The sequence below is a fragment of the Saccharomycodes ludwigii genome, chromosome VII (genome assembly GCF_020623625.1).
Source record: "Saccharomycodes ludwigii strain NBRC 1722 chromosome VII, whole genome shotgun sequence".
NCBI lineage: Eukaryota > Fungi > Ascomycota > Saccharomycetes > Saccharomycodales > Saccharomycodaceae > Saccharomycodes > Saccharomycodes ludwigii.
The window spans coordinates 464,026-481,899 of NC_060206.1; the positions used below are offsets into that span (position 1 = coordinate 464,026).

A 17,874-nucleotide genomic window follows, 5' to 3' on the forward strand; every position below is an offset into this window, starting at 1 on the left:
CAAAAAATATCTATCTATATATACATATATACATACTAGCTGGGGATAAAAACCAATAGTAAACCATGAACACTTCTCCGAGACTGTTAACCATTGTTAACACAAGGATAATATCCCGTAACTTCAATAGTAAAAAATTATTATTAGCATATGCCACCGGTACTGCTGGCCCACTCAATGCTTCTTTTGTCTACAAAACAAAATCGTTTTATTCAACAACATCCAACACTACCAATCCAAACAAGAACGATAAAAAAGATGTCGCAACCACTAACACCGCCAAAAAACCTAAGAAACCAATCATGGAAAGAATCAAACACGAAATAAAACATTACGTTAACGGTACAAAATTATTAGGGTATGAAATTAAAATTTCTTCAAAGTTATTGGGAAAATATCTAACCGGACATGAATTGTCACGCAGAGAGCACACTCAATTAAGAAGAACTTCTCAGGATGTTTTTAGATTATTTCCATTTGCTGCATTTGTCATCATCCCCTTTGCCGAGTTGCTGTTACCAATTGCCTTGAAATTATTCCCCAACTTATTGCCAAGTACCTATGAAAGTGATTCAGATCGCAAAAAAAAAGTTGTGAAATTAGCTGATATTAGGTCAAAAACAAGATTATTTTTAAAAGAAACATTTGAAGAAAATGCCAAAAAACAACAATTCATTGAGTATGACAATATCCTGGATGAAAACAAAAGAAAGGTTTTTTTCAAATTTTTCACCAAGTTGAATTCCCCCAAAAATGGTGTGGCTGAAGTTTTCAATAAGGATGAGGTTATAACTGTTGCGCAAATGTTCAAAAACGACACCGTTTTGGATAATTTATCTAGACCCCAGTTAATAGCCATGGCTAAATATATGTCTTTAAGGCCTTTTGGGACTGATAACATGCTACGTTATCAAATAAGATCTAATCTAAAAAAAATTATTGAAGATGATTTATCTATTGACTTCGAAGGTGTAGAGAATTTGAGTTCCGACGAGTTATATCAAGCTTGTGTTGTTAGAGGTATTAAAACATTTGGCGTTACCAAACAGGATTTGATTGATCATTTGAAAGTTTGGTTAACTTTGAGGTTGAAGGATAAAATACCTGGTGTTTTGATAATTTTAAGCAGCATTTACACATTTGATGGTTTGCCAAAGGAAATTTCTGATTCCACCAAATCTAAATCTTCTTCTTCTTCTGCTGCTGCTGATAACGGTACTAGTGTTTATGGTCATTGGGAGCCACCCACTTTCAATGGAAATACTAATTATGATAAATTGTTAAGCTTACATTACGACGCTATTTTACAAGTTTTGAGTTCCATCCCAGATCCAGTTTACAATGTCGCCAAATTAGATGTTACCGAGGCGGAAGAAAAGTCTTCTGCCAAAAAGAAGGAAGAACCGGAAACTGCTACTGCTACCGCTGCTGCTAGTGCAACCATTTCCACAGCAAATGTTGGATCTACGACTGCCACTGCCACTGCTAATGCTGGGGAATCTAAGAAAGAAGAGGAACAACCAAAGGAAACTGTTGAAAAAGAGGAAGAAGAAGAAGAAGAACCTAAACGTATCGATTCTAATGAATTTAAATTGAAAGTATTGAAGGAGCAAGAAGAGTTGATTAAAAAAGAAAACGAAGAGGATAAATCAAGATCCGTTAAAGAAGAAAAAGAACAAGCTAAAGATGACATCAAATTGGATGAAGACGACGCCAAGAAAAAGAACTAAGAAATAAATGTTTAGATCTGGATTTTATTTATTTTTGTTATATATATAAATATATGTATGTATGTGTTTATGTATATATACATGGTATGAAGAAATTAAAACAAAACAAAAAAAAAAAAAAAAAAAAAAAAAAAAAAGAAAATTAATTTATTCTCCCTTCCTTCCTGTCACTATATTTGTGCATACATTAATTACTAGTTACCAATCATTTTCTCTAAACCTTTTCTTATCCCCATTAGTAGTAGCATCCTCATGCATTTCATTCTGTATAAACTTTTGTACAAATCTACCAAATTTTTCCAAATACGGTTGTAAATCAGTGTTTTCAAGTCTGTTTCCATTTTCTTCCATTTGTTTTTGCAGACTAATTAGTTTGGGTGCTTTAGTTGGATCAAAATCAATCTCTACACTTTGGTAACTTTGATTATCATCCTCATCAGTATCGTTCGGCATCACCATAATAGGAACACAAACGTTACCTGTGCTTGGATGAATACAAAATGGCGCTTTTAACAAATGAATAGTTTGCTTAGTAACCTCAATATCTAGTTTTGGATATAAAGTTTTTAGAATTAAATCTTCTTTACATTGACGCAACTTTTCCAAAAAGTCTGGTTTTTTACCATAGGCTAGCTTATTAGTTGCCAAATAATCAATGTCAGTCCATTTTTGTTCACTGGATCTACCAGGGTTATCCAGCCAGAATTTTTTACATAGCTCAATTAGGTTTTTATCATATATTCCGCCAAGTAACAAACATTCAATTGCTGCCTTATCATCTTCCCACGGGTTTTGTTCTTTTAGTATAATATCCACAAAAAAAGGTTTTAGAAATTCCAAAGAGCGTTGCATGTGTGGATATAACGGTCTCATCAAACTTAGTTTCTTCTCCACGTGTCTATCTCTAATGATATTTAAGTAATCTAAAATGTTTCTTCTTTGCAGATCAGTCAATTTACGTGCTCTTCTGTCACTGCACCAACAGTGAGCACCTCTCCTTCCAGAGAAAATCCAAAATATGTCTTTAAATCCAAAATCTTCGACAAGTGCAACATTTATGATTCTAATAGCCAAGGTAATGAATTTCCAGCATTTCTCACACACTTGGGCACCTGAACAACAAGTTCTATAATCGTCGTAGTCATCCATATCGATATCAAAAACCAATTCTTTTTGTAAAGGAATTAAGTCAGTTTTCAAAATTGCGTCTTTTTTAGCAGGTGGTTTACTGTAAACGGCACCAATTTCAAATCTATCTGGATTACCCTTAATTATTCCGTTTTTAAAATCTGCAATTGTGTTATAAGAATTATATCTTTTGTAAGCACCAGACCTGAAAGCCATGGCAAATTCTCTATTGGCAATATCAGGTTGGCTTTCTATAAAAGAATGACTTAACCATTGGAAAATGGATTTAAAAGGATACATATATTGATAATAATATTCCATATCCGAACTGCTAGGCGGTAGTATTGAAGTCATTACTTTTTTCTCTCTTTCTATGATTATTGGTATGTGGTGAATTTAGCACTACTTTATACAATGCAAGTTATCTAACAAACAAATAAACAAAAATGGTGGTAGTAGTAATAATAATTATTGGTTTTTGAACAATTTTGAATGATTTTGAATAAATAAAAATTGGAAATACCCAATAAGAAATAAACGGGAATTAAATAACCGGCTACTGTTTGTCCTGTATCGTTCGGACATTGTTAGATTAAATAGAAAATAGTTGAAAATATATTGTGCGAGGTTATTGAGGAAAAGGAACAAACCATTTTAATTCGTATAAAAGCACAAAAAAAAAAAAAAATAATAATAATAATAATAAAAAAGCCTTTTTAATGCAAAGAGGCAAATCTTCTAAATTAGTTTGGAAAATATTTTGCCACTCTTTTTTAAATTATCCTTTAAATTATCCTTTTTTTCTTCTTTCTTTCTCTCTCTCTCTCTCTCTCTCTGTCTTTCCTAACAAGTGCTTGAATTAAATAGCAATTCTTCTCTTCCTCCAAAAGTAAATCAGAAATAAAACTTAGTCCCAGCATAAAACACACTATGGATATTATATTAGGTATAAAGCTAAATGATTGTGTCATATTAGCTTCCTCTAAAGCAGTCACTAGAGGTATCACTATTTTGAAAGATTCCGATGATAAAACGAGAGAACTATCGCCACATATATTAATGAGTTTTAGTGGTGAGGCTGGTGATACAGTACAATTCGCAGAATACATCCAAGCAAACATTCAGCTATCTTCGATTAGAGAAAATTATGAATTATCCCCACCAGCTGTGGCAAGTTTTGTCAGAAGCGAATTGGCCAAGAGTTTAAGAAGCAGAAAACCATACCAAGTTAATGTATTACTTGGTGGATATGACATTAAAACTAATAACCCATCCTTATATCAGATTGATTATTTAGGTACCAAAGTAGAACTACCATATGCAGCTCACGGTTACTCTGGGTTTTACACGTTTTCCTTATTAGATCATCATTATAGACCAGATATGGATTTAGAAAGTGGTTTACATTTGCTAAGGTTATGCTTGGAAGAACTAAATAAAAGAATGCCTATGGATTTTAAAGGTGTTTATGTCAAAGTTGTTGATAAAGATGGTGTTAGATTTGTTGATTTATAGTTATTAACTATTTCCTTTCCTTTTTATTTTCTGTAATATATATATATATATATTGATTATTTGATTTTTATATCATTACCAAATAGTGAATTTTACATTGCCTATAAACCAATATATCAATTAAAAAAAAAAAAAAAAAACAGGGAAAGGAAGGCAGTGGGGGGGTGTGTGAACTAGCGTTCATACTAATTTCTTTTTCTTATTTTTCCCCTAATAATCTCAAACCAATCTTGCAGATCCAGATTGTAAAAGAGTTTATTTTATTTGAAATTTGATTTTGTTTGGAAATTAAAAGAATCCCAAAATGAGCGGCGAAGACAAAATAAAATAAAAAAAAAATTCGATCATCATTTTTTTTTTTTTTTTTTTTTTTTCCCTCCCTTTCAAATATGCTCTTTTCAAATTCATCTTGAAAATATCAACATATTGATAAATTGCTTATATAATGAAAGAGATTATTCATAAATCAATTGCCAAAAAGCATAGAATTTCCTATTCAAAGCCATATTGGAAAGAAGCGATCACTTGTATCCAATATTCTTAAACAACAATGTCAACGCTGCCACTTTGCAAACAAATCCTTGATGTACTCAAAATTAAAGATGAGGTGGTGTCCGATTTTATTATAGACATCTTTGAAAAGTCCACTGGTCAAGACATACAATTTTTTATAAAAGAATTGAATTCCCTGGATATAGATAAACCAACAAGTATGAAATTATATTACATAATTAAAAATTATTATAACTCAACCCAACACAAGCAACTGAAACAAACCAGCCTAATCGTTATTCTTAAAAAAGTGTTTAAAAATAGTAATGAAATCGGACCAGCCGATTTAGAAACCATGAGTAACTTCATATATGACATATATGCTAAAATGGAAAGGAGCAATGAAAACGGCGATATAAGTTTGTTTGCTGAAAAATTAAGACAATTTGGATTAAGTGATGCAATAATATCGGATATATATCAGATTCTAACATCCAATAATAAAGGTTCCTTTACTGAAATCAAAGAAAATAAAAATAACCACTCTTCTACTGCTATGTTACTAAAAAATACAAATAGCGCTGCTGTTAAGATAGCAAACGGTGTTCAGGACTTGTCACCAATTTTAAACAATGTTTACAAAGGGATTATCAAAGCACGAACAAAATTTGGTTATTTCATTGAAATATTAGGGACTAGAGAGGAAAATGTTGAAGGTTTATGTCATAATAATGAAATATCTGTATCTTCTTCAACTTCACAAGACCTCAGAATTAATGAGCCAGTGTATGTCCAAATTATCAAATTACAAAATAATGGCAAAATATCTTTAAGTATGAAGAATGTTAACCAAAAAACAGGGGAGCTTATCGAGATCGACAATTTCAATAATGTCGATAATTTAAAAAGGGGCCGAGCTCTTAACCGCACAAGTACCAATGTTTATGGCGAGAAAGCCCATGTAAATAATGAAGCTCCTAGAAGGACATTAACATCGCCTGAACGATGGGAAATTAGGCAATTAATTTCTAGTGGTGTATCCAAACTTGAAGATTACCCTGAATATCAAGAATACTTGAAAATGGAAAAGAGGAAACAAAGTTTATCAACTGCTACCATCAATGCTAAAAGATCAACTAATGAGCATGGTCAGATTAATAAAGCCAGTTCTAAGCTATCTCGTAGCTATCAGGAAGAGGAAATGCCTGAGGAAGAAGATATGGATATTATAATGAATAAGAATGGGAAACCAAAATTTCTCAAGGCAAGTAAAGACTTAAAAGTTGGTAATAACGCTGGTTATAAACAAGCTATGACAAAGCTAGTTAAAGTTCCAAGAGGTTCCTTAAATAGAAATGCAATTAATGGATCGAGGTTAATGAATGAGCACAGAGATGAAAAGTTTAATAAAAGAAAGGAAGTGGAGTCTGAAGTTATCAGGGGAAGAAATTTACACGACCCAGCTTCTAATAATAATAACAACAATATCAGTAGTAATAATAATAATAATAATGTACGTTTACAACCAGTATCTATGAAGGAATCTAGGCAAGAATTTAAGAGGAAGCAGCTGGCATTGACTGCTTGGGAAAGAAAACGGTTAAAAGAACATATAGAGTATGGGAGACATACAAATTTAAGTATACAAGAACAAAGGAAAAGTTTACCCGTCTATAAGATGAGACAAGAACTAATAAAGTCCATAATAGAAAATCAATTTTTAATTATTATTGGTGAAACAGGTTCTGGTAAAACTACACAAATAACACAGTATTTATATGAAGACGGGTTCGCCGTTAATGGTAAAGTGATAGGTTGTACTCAACCTCGTAGAGTTGCTGCCATATCTGTGGCTAAAAGAGTAGCTGAAGAAATGGATTGTTTTGTTGGTGAAGAAGTTGGCTACACCATCAGGTTCGAAGATGAGACCAGCAATAGAACACGAATAAAATATATGACCGATGGTATGTTGCAGAGGGAGGCTACAATAGATCCTTTGTTGCAAAATTATTCTGTTATATTACTAGATGAAGCGCATGAGAGAACTGTTGCCACAGACGTCTTATTTGCTTTATTAAAAAGAGCCGCTAAAGAAAGACCCCATGATTTGAAAATTATTATCACATCAGCTACATTAGACTCGGAAAAGTTTTCCAATTATTTTAATGATTGTCCCATTGTAAAAATTCCAGGTAAAACTTTCCCTGTGGAGGTGATGTACTCTAAAACCCCACAAATAGATTACATCGAAAGTTCCTTGGATACAGTAATGAACATTCACATCAATGAACCTGAGGGCGACATATTGGTATTTTTGACTGGGCAAGAGGAGATCGATACTTGTTGTGAAATACTCTATGAACGTTTTACCAAGCTAGAAGCCGTTCTAGATAAAAAACTAATAATCTTACCAGTCTATTCTGCACTACCTAATGAAATACAGAGTAAAATTTTTGAGCCGACACCTCCGGGCTCAAGAAAGGTAATTTTTGCTACAAACATTGCAGAAACCTCCATCACAATAGATGGGATTTATTACGTTGTTGATCCAGGATTTTCTAAAATCAATACTTATAACCCCAGAATAGGTATGGAACAGTTGATCGTTACCCCAATCTCACAAGCACAAGCCAACCAAAGAAAGGGTAGGGCTGGTAGGACTGGGCCTGGAAAATGCTATAGATTATACACCGAAACCGCATTTTACAATGAAATGTTGCCTACGGCTATTCCTGAAATACAAAGACAAAATTTATCTAACACTGTTTTAATGTTAAAAACTATTGGTATTGATGACTTGATCAATTTTGAATTTATGGATCCACCACCTAAAACTGCGATAATTTATGCATTGGAAGAGTTGTATCATCTACAGGCACTAGATGAAAAGGGCGGGTTGACAGAACTAGGTCATAAAATGGCACAATTCCCCATGGATCCTGAACTATCTAGAAGTTTATTAGCATCCGCAATGGTCTATAATTGCAGCGAAGAAATTATGATTATTATATCCATGCTTTCTGTCCAAAATATATTTTACAGACCCAAGGATCACAAGTCTGAGGCAGATAGGAAAAGAGCACAATTTGTGCATGTCTACGGCGACCATTTAACTTTATTGAATGTGTATAGAAAGTGGAGACTAAACTTGCATATATCTAAAAAATGGTGCAATGATAATTATCTACATGAAAGACACTTGAAAAGAGCGCATGATGTATATTTGCAACTTTTGAAAATTTTCCACAAGTTGAATCTATCTGTCATAAGTTGTGGTGGACAGGTGGACAATATCAGAAGATCTTTAGTGGCAGGATTTTTTAGAAATTGTTCTAAAAGGGCGGATGGCTCAACTTATAAGACTATTGTTGATAACACTGAAGTTGCCATTCATCCAACTAGTACGTTGTTTGGGAAAGAATATGAATATCTTTTATATAATAATCTAATGATGACCACGAGAGAGTATATGTCGATTATTACCGTAATAGAACCTAAATGGTTATTAGAATGTGCACCACATTTTTATAAAGCTGCTGATGAGAGAAGTAAAAAGAGAGTTAAGATTGAGCCATTGAGGGGCATGTTTGGTGGTAAAGATAAAAGGATAGATGACCGTTGGAGATTAACTTCTAAATTGAAAAGTAAGGGAGACGTATTGGGTCATAAACAAAGAAAGTAGCAACATTTTGAGGTCTAATCAAACAATTAAGTATAGACATTAGTTTTCATATGTATTTTGTTAAGAAGTGTAGCAACAGTAATGAAAATGGTAATAATAAAATTAAAAAAAAAAAAGAAAAGAAAAGATTGGAATTTGATATAAAGTTTATGGTATCTCGTTTAAATTCTTATTATAAATTTTTTTTTTTTCAGTACTGTTGTGTATTTAGTATTCTTTGGGAAAATAACTTTATTTTTTTCCCTTTTCTCAATTCATATATTTTCTTCCCTTCGTTTAAAAAAAAAAATTATCCATTTATTTTCCATTGAAAATCTTAATTTCATGCAAAAATGTATCTACATATATAGCTATATATATATATATATATATATATATATACATGTGTATGTACTAAATAAATAAACTTAAACAACTTTTGCTCAATAAACCAAGCAAATGCAATTAGTTAAACTACCACCAAATTCCAAAGTAGCGGTAATAGGTGCGGGTATTTCCGGCCTATCATTTAGCTATTTTTTAAGCAAATTAAGACCAGATTTGAAAATCAAAATCTATGAATCTAAAAATAGGTGCGGTGGTTGGATTAATAGTGCTAGAACAAAATTGAACACAAATAGCAATAAAACAGGAGGGGAAATTCTATTAGAAAAGGGACCACGAACATTAAGGGGTGTTAGCGATGGTACTGTATTAATTATTGACATTTTGCAAAAATTGGGCTTGGAAAATGAAATTAAATGCATTGAAAGCAATTCAGAAGCCAACAAAAAATATATTTTAGATGTTAACAAGAAATTGTGCCAAGTTCCACCCACAGGCTTGAAAAGTTTCTTACACTTTATTACTAATCCAATGAGCAAAGGTCTTTTGACTGGGATATTGGGAGAACCCTTTCGTTCGCCGTCTAAAGTGCAAGATGAAACAGCTTACGATTTTTTAAAAAGAAGATTTGGCAATACTTATATTGCTGATAATTTGTTCAGTGCAATTTTTCATGGTATCTATGCAGGTGACATTAAACAATTGAGTGTTAATTGTACTTTAAATAAGTTGGCTCAAATGGAAAAAGATTATGGCTCGATACTGAGGGCTGTCTACCACAAACGTAATGCTAAACCTGAAAAATCGTTAGTTTTATCACAATATAATGAGAAATTTTGCGGCAATTCTGCTGAAATCGATGAAATCTCACAATTAAACACTTTTTTATCAAAATATCCAGCTTTAGGTTTAAAAAATGGCTTAAGCACCTTGCCCAATAGTTTAGAATCCTACATACTAAAAAATCCAAATGTAGAAATTCAATATGGAAAGCATATTGAAAACTTCAAATTATTGAACCATGATAAGACTAACGCTCAGAAAAAGGCAGCTGTTGAATTAGATGGTGGTAAAGAATTGTTTGATCACATACATATTACCGTACCAACAGCTAAACTTTTCTCTAAATGTGAAAATATTGATAAGGATTTCATTTTAAAATTAGAAAAATTAAAATCGGCTAGTGTTATATTAGTTAACTATTATTTGCCAAATAAAGATGTTATATTTAGAAACCATGGATTTGGGTACTTAGTACCACAATCGGTAACAAACCATGAGTCTTTGTTGGGTGTTATTTTTGATTCATGTATTGAGCAAAGTTTTCAACCATTATTTGGCGCTAGAAGCGAAATCCCAAGCCCTAATCCACCTTATACTAAATTAACAGCAATGTTGGGTGCAAATCATTCTTTTGTTGACTCTTTATCAACTGCTGCCGTCGATAATGCTGGAGTGCCATCACCTTCACTAGTTAAAGGAATTGTAAAAGAATGTTTTAAAGAACATTTAGGTATTGACGAGAAAGATTTAGAAAATGGACACTGGGAAGTTACCCTTGCCTCTAATGCCATTCCTCAATATTATGTTGGCTACAATCATACTGACTTGGAGTCTAAATTACCTTTAAATGTGGTTACCGTTGGTGGTATGAAATTTAGTAAGGGTCCTGGTGTTCCTGACGTGGTGGTAAAATCATTTGAAACGGCTCTTGGTTTGGCATAAGTTTTGCTTATGAGATTTATTTATTGCTCTTTTTAAAAGTGTATATTTTTTTATATAAAAGTAATTTATTTCTTTTGTTAATTGCTGTGAATTGACATTGACGTCATTTCAATTTTTAGGATGGCTGTTCCTTCTTTGGTTGTGCATCATTTTATACGGTTTACTGCCAATGTTTTTTTTCAAAACAAAACAAAAAAAAAGAAAAAAAAAAAAAAAAGTCGGAAATTAATACATCCTTTCTTTTTCTACAATCCTCTTTTCTTTGAACATGGCTCTTTACTTTTCAATCGTATTGATAGGTATTATATTGTAGCCACAATATCATAAGGAACAGTTGGTATAAGGGGGGAAGAAACAAAATATGAGTAATAGGAACAGTAGTGGCAGCAAAAATGGTGAAATGATAAGCACAAATGTCCATAAAACAATTGATACTAAAAAAACTGTCAAGAATAAAAAGACTATTATTCCCAAGAATACATTGTATGTTCATAATTTGAATTGGAAAATTAACAAAGAGACTTTAAGAGAAAATCTATACTTGCTATTTTCCACATACGGTGAAGTCATAGAGATTTTTATCAATTTAAAAATGAGAGAGCAGGCCTTTGTTGTGTTTAAAAACGTGGACGAAGCAAATTTGGCTAAATTGTCATTAAATCAAGAATCTTTTTTCGACAAACCACTACAAATAGAATTCAGCAATAAAGTGACCGAATTGGATTGATGTAGCTATTGTTTAATAGTGTTTATTTACATAATTTTGGAAGTTGAGGTACGGGTGGGGAGATAATACTATTAATAGATAAAGTAGATGGAAATATGAATGTTTCAATAATTCAGAACATCAAAATGTGTAATTAGGATAAAAATTATATAACTGTAAAAGAAGAAGAGGGAGAAGTAGGAGTAGGAGAATAAGTAAGAGGCGGAAAGATGAGAAGTTGTGTATATAAGAATAAAGATGGCACATGCATCAGTCTATGTTGGATGTTTGATATATTATAAGAATGTGATATTAGTTTATTTTTCTCTCTTCGCGATATTTGAATCATTGATAGTATTGCCTTTGACAAGTGCATTTCTAATAACTTTGCTAATAATTGAAGTTTTATTATGCTCTTTGTAAATGCTGCTGGTTGTAGTTTAGCCGCTGACGTTTAAAACATACAAATTTAAAAAAAAAAAAATTATGCTTTGCTTTTTCTCATTTTTTTTTTTATAGAATTGTTTAGCAATAACCGCTTAGCAATAAATTCCACATTTACGCCGGAATACTTTGGTTTTATCTCGGACATCGTATCTAAGAAAAAATCTAAAAAGGTCTATTACATACCCGGACTTAAAATATCAAAAATAATTAAAAAAAATAATTAAAAAAAATAAAAAGCTACACAGAGCTTGACCATCAGTTATTATCCCAATCTCATTTCTTTTATTCTGAATTATAGAAAAGCATACGCAACTTGGTTGTTCTTTCCAAGACAAATCCTAAAACAATCACTGATAAAAGAAACAATAATAGTACTCCAAATAAGCAAACAAAGCTATATTTTAAAAATTAAAACATGAGCGGCATTGGTGAATCACGTAGTGAATTACTGTTATGGGTGAACAACTTATTAAATCTAAAAATCGCTAAAATAGAAGAATGTGGTACAGGTGCCATATATTGCCAAATACTGGATTCAATTTATGGAGATATACCAATGCACAGAGTCAAGTTTGGTTTCCATATTCCAGAATATGAGATGTATACTAATTATAAAATATTACAAAATTGTTTTAATAGACATTCAATTGAAAAACCAGTCATAGTGGAAAAATTGGTAAGATGCAAGTTTCAAGATAATCTAGAATTTTTACAATGGTTAAAAAAATTTTGGGTTGTTAACAAAGATTTTGAAACTGAGTATGATGCTACGGCTAGAAGGAGCAGCAGTACCATTAATAATACTAATGGTAATGGTAATGGTAGATCTTCTAGGGTATCCAGCACCGGTGTTCGAAGAAGTTCTGTCGGTATTGTTTCTAAAAGCATTTCCGCTTCCGGAATGAATAATCAATACATTAATGATAATGGTAACAATACCACCAGAAAACCATCTTTAGGGTCGATTACCCACAATAATGTTTCTCTTGGTGTTAATAAAAGGCCAATACGGAACTTTGGGACTGCTGCTAATGGTATAAGTAACAACACTACTGCACTTTATGAAACAAAAATTGAAAATTTGGCAAATGAGCTAAATCAGCAAAAGATGAAAGTGGACTTATTAAATAAGGAAATGCAACAATTTCAGGAGGCTATGAATGTTATGGAACGTGAAAGAGATTTTTATTTTGGCAAACTAAGAGATGTAGAAATATTATCCACCACCACTGAACAGCTATTAAAGGAGGAATATCAACTAAATAATACTAACAATGAGGGTGTAGATTTGTCTATTAAAGACCAAGTTTTCGAACAATTTAGTAGTTTTGTAAATAAAATCCAAACTATATTGTATGCCACTGAAGATGGTTTTGAAAGTGTCTTGCCAGAGGAGGATAAGGATATTATAAAAACTAACAATAATGCAGATAATATTGCAAAAGAAGAAAATGCTATTAATGATACAAATGAAAATGCAGGACCCAATTCTGATATTATTGCCGGAAGTAACAATATTAATACCATCATAACAAATGAGGAAACATTTTAGAAACATGCTATATGATACATGGAGATGAAAAAGAGGTAAAGGGAAATATACATATGTATATATATATAAGAAATTTTAGTGGCATTTTCCAATATAGTATATACTAACAAAAAAAAAAAAAAAAAAAAGTCATTTATACAGTAATAATAGAATTTTTAAAAAATAATAATAATAATAGGAATATTGTCAAAAAAATTTTTTCCTAAGCGTAGTAATTGTAAAACCTAAATTTAGACATATGAATATAAGACATTCTTTCAGCCTGTGTAATAATATCATTATTAAAAGTAATTCCACTGGTTCGTGCAAATTCAGTCACAATATTAAAGTTATTTTCCAATATCTTATGTTTCCTGACATAATCAGAACAAGATCTGGAGCTGACTTTCCTGACACGATCATGGAAAAACTTTTCCATTAAATTAATACAATCATCAATAGATACCCTGCTGTTATCGCTAGAATGATGACCATGCTCATAGAGCAAGTTCAATATTTTATAAATTAAAAACTCGTTAGATATTAATTTTGCATTATGATTGGAGAATTTATTTTTTCCTTTACATCTCCATTGTTTAGATTCAAACTTGGTGTTATAGTCCCAAATACTATGCGGTTCTGTTATATTTATCTCTGGTTTTGGTAAAAACCTATATAGTATACTTTTGATCGAATAACTTTGTGGTATTTTATAGTAGTTGATTTGTAATTTCAATCTTTCTTGTTCGTCTTCTAATGCCATGTCGTTGGTGGGACGTCTACCATTTGCAGATATTGTAAGAAGTATGTTATTTGTACTTGTTGGTGGGTCTGCCTGTATCATAGTTTTATGAGCAGTATTAATAAAAGTGGGAGTAGCGATACTATTGGCGATTGTAGTTGCAGCAGTAGTGCTATGATTTTCTACGATTTCTGGATCTGTTGAATTATTAGTATTGGGAATCGAGCTTTTGTAGTTACCATTATGCATGCCTGTAGTAACAGTTGTGTTGTTGTTTGAAGTAGCAGTAATGGGAGGAAAGATGTTATTCAAAGTTCTAATTCCGTTACTATTTTTATGTATTGTGTTAACAATATGGCTGGTACCATTATTATTTGTATTACTTTCATTAATTATTGTAATAATATTATTATTAATAACCTGTGTGGCATATTTAACGTCGATTAATATCTTTTCTATATCATGGACCCTTTTGTTGATTTTTTCTAGTTCTTTAAAAATCACATGATATTTTTGATTATCAGTGCTACCATTATTGCCAGTGATATTGGAAATAGGAGTATTAATGTTATTGCACTGCATTGGGGATGTAGTAACAAAACGTTAAAAAAAATGAGTATACAGGGTATTATATCACCAGAGAAAGGTAATTACTTCAAGTTTTTATTGGTTGTTTCATTAATTTTTTTATTTTTTTATTTTATTTTTTTTTTTTTTTCTCTTTTGCAAACATTGATCAATCCAACGACAGAGGGAAAGGGCAAGGATAGAAAGAGGAAGTGGAAAACGTAATTGTTGTGGATAATTCAGAGAAAATAGCAAAATAAAAAAAGCATTAACTTTTTTTGGAAGTGATATAAATAAACAAAAAAAAATGAGAGTTTTTTTTTATTTTTTCAGGCTTTTTGCTTTTCCTTTGCTTCATTTTTTATCTTATTGTTTTTTTTCTCTTTTCATTTAAAAAAAAAAATAAAAAAAAAATAAAATTAATTAACCGCTATCCCCACTTCCCCACGTTATTATTATTTGTGTTTACGGCGGGAAAAGGGGGACTCGGATAAGGGGACTCGGATAAGGGGGACTCGGAGGAAGGGAACTCGGAGGAAGGGAACTCGGAGGAAAGGTACACGTAGCGGGGGGAACACGCAGCACGGGAACGCGGAGAGAAAAGGAAATAATAACAAACAAAAACTTTATGGATTCGGGGTTAGTCGGTATATAACACAGAGTCCGAGAACACAATTTATTTTCCAATGATTTAGTAGTAAATTACTCAATCCAGTAAAAATCTTTTGTTTTAATTGTTATTGAATATTGTAAATTGGTATTATTGTTAATACAATTATTATTATTATTACTATTATATATGTACATGGTTCGAAAAATCGAAAGAAAAAAAAAAAAAAAAAAAAAAGAAAAAAAAAAATTTTTTTTTATCGTGTAAAGAAACGCAATTTAGAAAAAGCAAAGGTCAAAAAATAAACAAGTGTTTCTTGTTTCTTATTTCCCATCTAAATATTTCTCGAAAGCATCATTTCTTTCAGGATATGGTCTAGGCCCCAATAAGTTAATCATATCTTGTCTAGTTAAAACCTCTTTGTCTAATAACAACTTAGCAACCCTGTCAACCTTGTCAATATTAGCAGTCAACAATTTTCTACAGTTTTCATGGCAAGTATCAACAATCCTCTTGATCTCAGAGTCTATCTTTTCGTAAGTAACTTCACTGAAAGGTTTGTTAACCATAAATCCATTATTACCACCGTTATTATTATCAGTATTATACGAGATATAACCTACTTTTCTTGACATCCCATATTTGGTAACCATGCTTGCTGCCATATTGGTAACCTTCTTAAAATCATCATGTGCACCGCTGGTAACACTTTTAAAATGCAGCTCTTCACTAACTCTGCCGCCCAATGCCATAATCATCTTATCAATAAACTCTATTTCAGAAACCAAATACTGGTCTGGGGGTAAATACTGCGCATAACCCAAAGCACCTTGGCCTCTTGGTATAATAGAAACTTTAATTAAAGGATCAGCGTATTTTAATAGCCAACCACAGACTGCATGTCCAGCTTCATGATAAGCAACAGTCTTCTTTTCTTGCGGAGATAAAACCCGTGTCTTTTTCTCTAAACCAGCAATAACCCTCTCAATTGCCTGCTCAAAATGCTTTAAAACAACATATGGGTCCAGGTTTCTAGCAGCAATTAATGCTGCTTCATTACAACAATTGGCTATATCAGCCCCAGAAAATCCAGGTGTTAATGCTGCCAATTTCCCACATAAAACTTGTTTATCCAAGGAAGGATCTAGTGTTAAGCTTGCTAAATGCACCTTATAGATGGCCTTTCTACCTTCAACGTCTGGATTGTCAATTTGAATATGTCTATCAAATCTACCCGGTCTCATCAAAGCTTTATCTAAAACATCTGGTCTATTTGTACCAGCCAACACAACGACTTGTTCATTGGTATCAAACCCGTCCATTTCCACCAATAACTGATTCAACGTGGCCTCTCTTTCGTCATTAGCGCCACCCATGGGTCCACCTTTACCTCTTTCTTTCCCAATGGCATCGATTTCATCAATGAAAATAATAGAAGGTGCAAGTTCTCTAGCTCTTTTGAACAAATCACGAACCCTTGATGCACCAACACCAACAAACATCTCCACAAATTCAGAACCGGATACACTCAAAAATGGAACACCAGCTTCACCAGCGGTGGCTTTGGCCAACAAAGTTTTACCAGTACCAGGTGGTCCAGATAAAATGGCACCTCTTGGGATCTTGGCACCCAATTTAGTATACTTTTCCGGGTTTTTCAAAAAATGCACAAATTCCATGATTTCTCCCTTTGCTTCATCACAGCCGGCAACATCTTTAAATTTAACCTTTATGTCAGTTTCTTGATTAAATAGTTTGGCCTTGGATTTCCCGACCCCAAAAATACCACCCGGACCGCCACCAGGGCCTGAATTGGCCCCACCACCAGATAATGGTACTTTTTTTGTCAGCCAATATAACCCGCCTAATAGTAACACAGTGGGAATAAATGGCCAAATGTAACTGAAGATGGACTGTCTTTCAACATAAATTATAGGAATTCTTTCTCCAATTGGGATTTTCAATTTATCTTGAACACTATCCATTTCATCTTCAAAAAATTCAACAGAGCCGATAGTGAACGCTACAATCTTTTGTGGAGCTTCTGGTACCAATTCAGCTTCCACCAAATATTTATTGACCACGTATATTTTCGAAACTAACCCTTTTTCCATGTATTTAGTTTTAAAATCTTGGAAAGTTAAAACTTGAGAATTTTCTTGTTCAGAAGGCATAAGTAATTCGGTAAATACGTTAAATAAAAAAGTGAAAAGTATCGTATAATATATGCTTTTTTGGAACTCCTTGCTTTTAAAATATTCTTTCGCAGATTTGGGCTCATTATTCTTGTTCTTGTTGTCTTCTTTATTAGTAGTGTCTTTATTATTAGTGTCTTTATTATTAGTGTCTTTATTATTAGTGTCTTTATTATTTTCCTTATTAAATAGCCTGTTGGTTGTATGCAATTTTCTTTTGAAGCTGCTTAAAAAGAACAAGTTCTTGATATCATTATTGTTTATAGCAATGTTTCTGGATATAGGCACATGACGCGTGCTATAATGAGTATTTTGACTAAGATTAATAATTGAACATTTTGTGAATAGTTTAGTAATGCTACTACTACCGTTAAGGTTAATAGGAATAGTAGCTCTTCTCAAGAACAACGTTCTTATCATATATGAGTTTTAATGTGTGAGTTTTGTCTTTAATGTTGTTTAAAGGGGAAATTGGTAGAT

General features: G+C 32.3%; 9 protein-coding genes across 9 annotated transcripts; 6 read left to right on the forward strand and 3 right to left on the reverse strand.

Moving 5' to 3' along the window:
* Positions 1 to 65: 65 nt before the first annotated feature.
* On the forward strand, positions 66 to 1,730 carry MDM38 (ribosome-binding protein MDM38; the record flags this gene model as incomplete). Its single annotated transcript, XM_046081137.1, has 1 exon — positions 66 to 1,730. The coding sequence occupies one exon, from the start codon at positions 66 to 68 to the stop codon at positions 1,728 to 1,730; it is 1,665 nt and encodes a 554-aa protein (XP_045932786.1).
* Positions 1,731 to 1,928: 198 nt separating this feature from the next.
* PRI1 (DNA primase subunit PRI1) lies at positions 1,929 to 3,212 on the reverse strand (the record flags this gene model as incomplete). The annotated part of the gene is made up of 1 exon (XM_046081138.1): positions 1,929 to 3,212. One exon carries the CDS (start codon positions 3,210 to 3,212, stop codon positions 1,929 to 1,931), a length of 1,284 nt encoding a protein of 427 aa, XP_045932787.1.
* A 576-nt stretch (positions 3,213 to 3,788) lies between these two features.
* PRE1 (proteasome core particle subunit beta 4) lies at positions 3,789 to 4,373 on the forward strand (the record flags this gene model as incomplete). Its single annotated transcript, XM_046081139.1, has 1 exon — positions 3,789 to 4,373. The coding sequence occupies one exon, from the start codon at positions 3,789 to 3,791 to the stop codon at positions 4,371 to 4,373; it is 585 nt and encodes a 194-aa protein (XP_045932788.1).
* Positions 4,374 to 4,923: 550 nt separating this feature from the next.
* On the forward strand, positions 4,924 to 8,547 carry PRP22 (DEAH-box ATP-dependent RNA helicase PRP22; the record flags this gene model as incomplete). Its single annotated transcript, XM_046081140.1, has 1 exon — positions 4,924 to 8,547. The coding sequence occupies one exon, from the start codon at positions 4,924 to 4,926 to the stop codon at positions 8,545 to 8,547; it is 3,624 nt and encodes a 1,207-aa protein (XP_045932789.1).
* A 438-nt stretch (positions 8,548 to 8,985) lies between these two features.
* On the forward strand, positions 8,986 to 10,596 carry HEM14 (oxygen-dependent protoporphyrinogen oxidase; the record flags this gene model as incomplete). The annotated part of the gene is made up of 1 exon (XM_046081141.1): positions 8,986 to 10,596. One exon carries the CDS (start codon positions 8,986 to 8,988, stop codon positions 10,594 to 10,596), a length of 1,611 nt encoding a protein of 536 aa, XP_045932790.1.
* A 361-nt stretch (positions 10,597 to 10,957) lies between these two features.
* On the forward strand, positions 10,958 to 11,323 carry MSL1 (U2 snRNP complex subunit MSL1; the record flags this gene model as incomplete). The annotated part of the gene is made up of 1 exon (XM_046081142.1): positions 10,958 to 11,323. The coding sequence occupies one exon, from the start codon at positions 10,958 to 10,960 to the stop codon at positions 11,321 to 11,323; it is 366 nt and encodes a 121-aa protein (XP_045932791.1).
* An 841-nt stretch (positions 11,324 to 12,164) lies between these two features.
* On the forward strand, positions 12,165 to 13,301 carry BIM1 (microtubule-binding protein BIM1; the record flags this gene model as incomplete). The annotated part of the gene is made up of 1 exon (XM_046081143.1): positions 12,165 to 13,301. One exon carries the CDS (start codon positions 12,165 to 12,167, stop codon positions 13,299 to 13,301), a length of 1,137 nt encoding a protein of 378 aa, XP_045932792.1.
* A 202-nt stretch (positions 13,302 to 13,503) lies between these two features.
* On the reverse strand, positions 13,504 to 14,604 carry SCDLUD_005199 (uncharacterized protein; the record flags this gene model as incomplete). Its single annotated transcript, XM_046076900.1, has 1 exon — positions 13,504 to 14,604. One exon carries the CDS (start codon positions 14,602 to 14,604, stop codon positions 13,504 to 13,506), a length of 1,101 nt encoding a protein of 366 aa, XP_045932793.1.
* Positions 14,605 to 15,522: 918 nt separating this feature from the next.
* On the reverse strand, positions 15,523 to 17,814 carry AFG3 (AAA family ATPase AFG3; the record flags this gene model as incomplete). The annotated part of the gene is made up of 1 exon (XM_046081144.1): positions 15,523 to 17,814. One exon carries the CDS (start codon positions 17,812 to 17,814, stop codon positions 15,523 to 15,525), a length of 2,292 nt encoding a protein of 763 aa, XP_045932794.1.
* Positions 17,815 to 17,874: the final 60 nt, after the last annotated feature.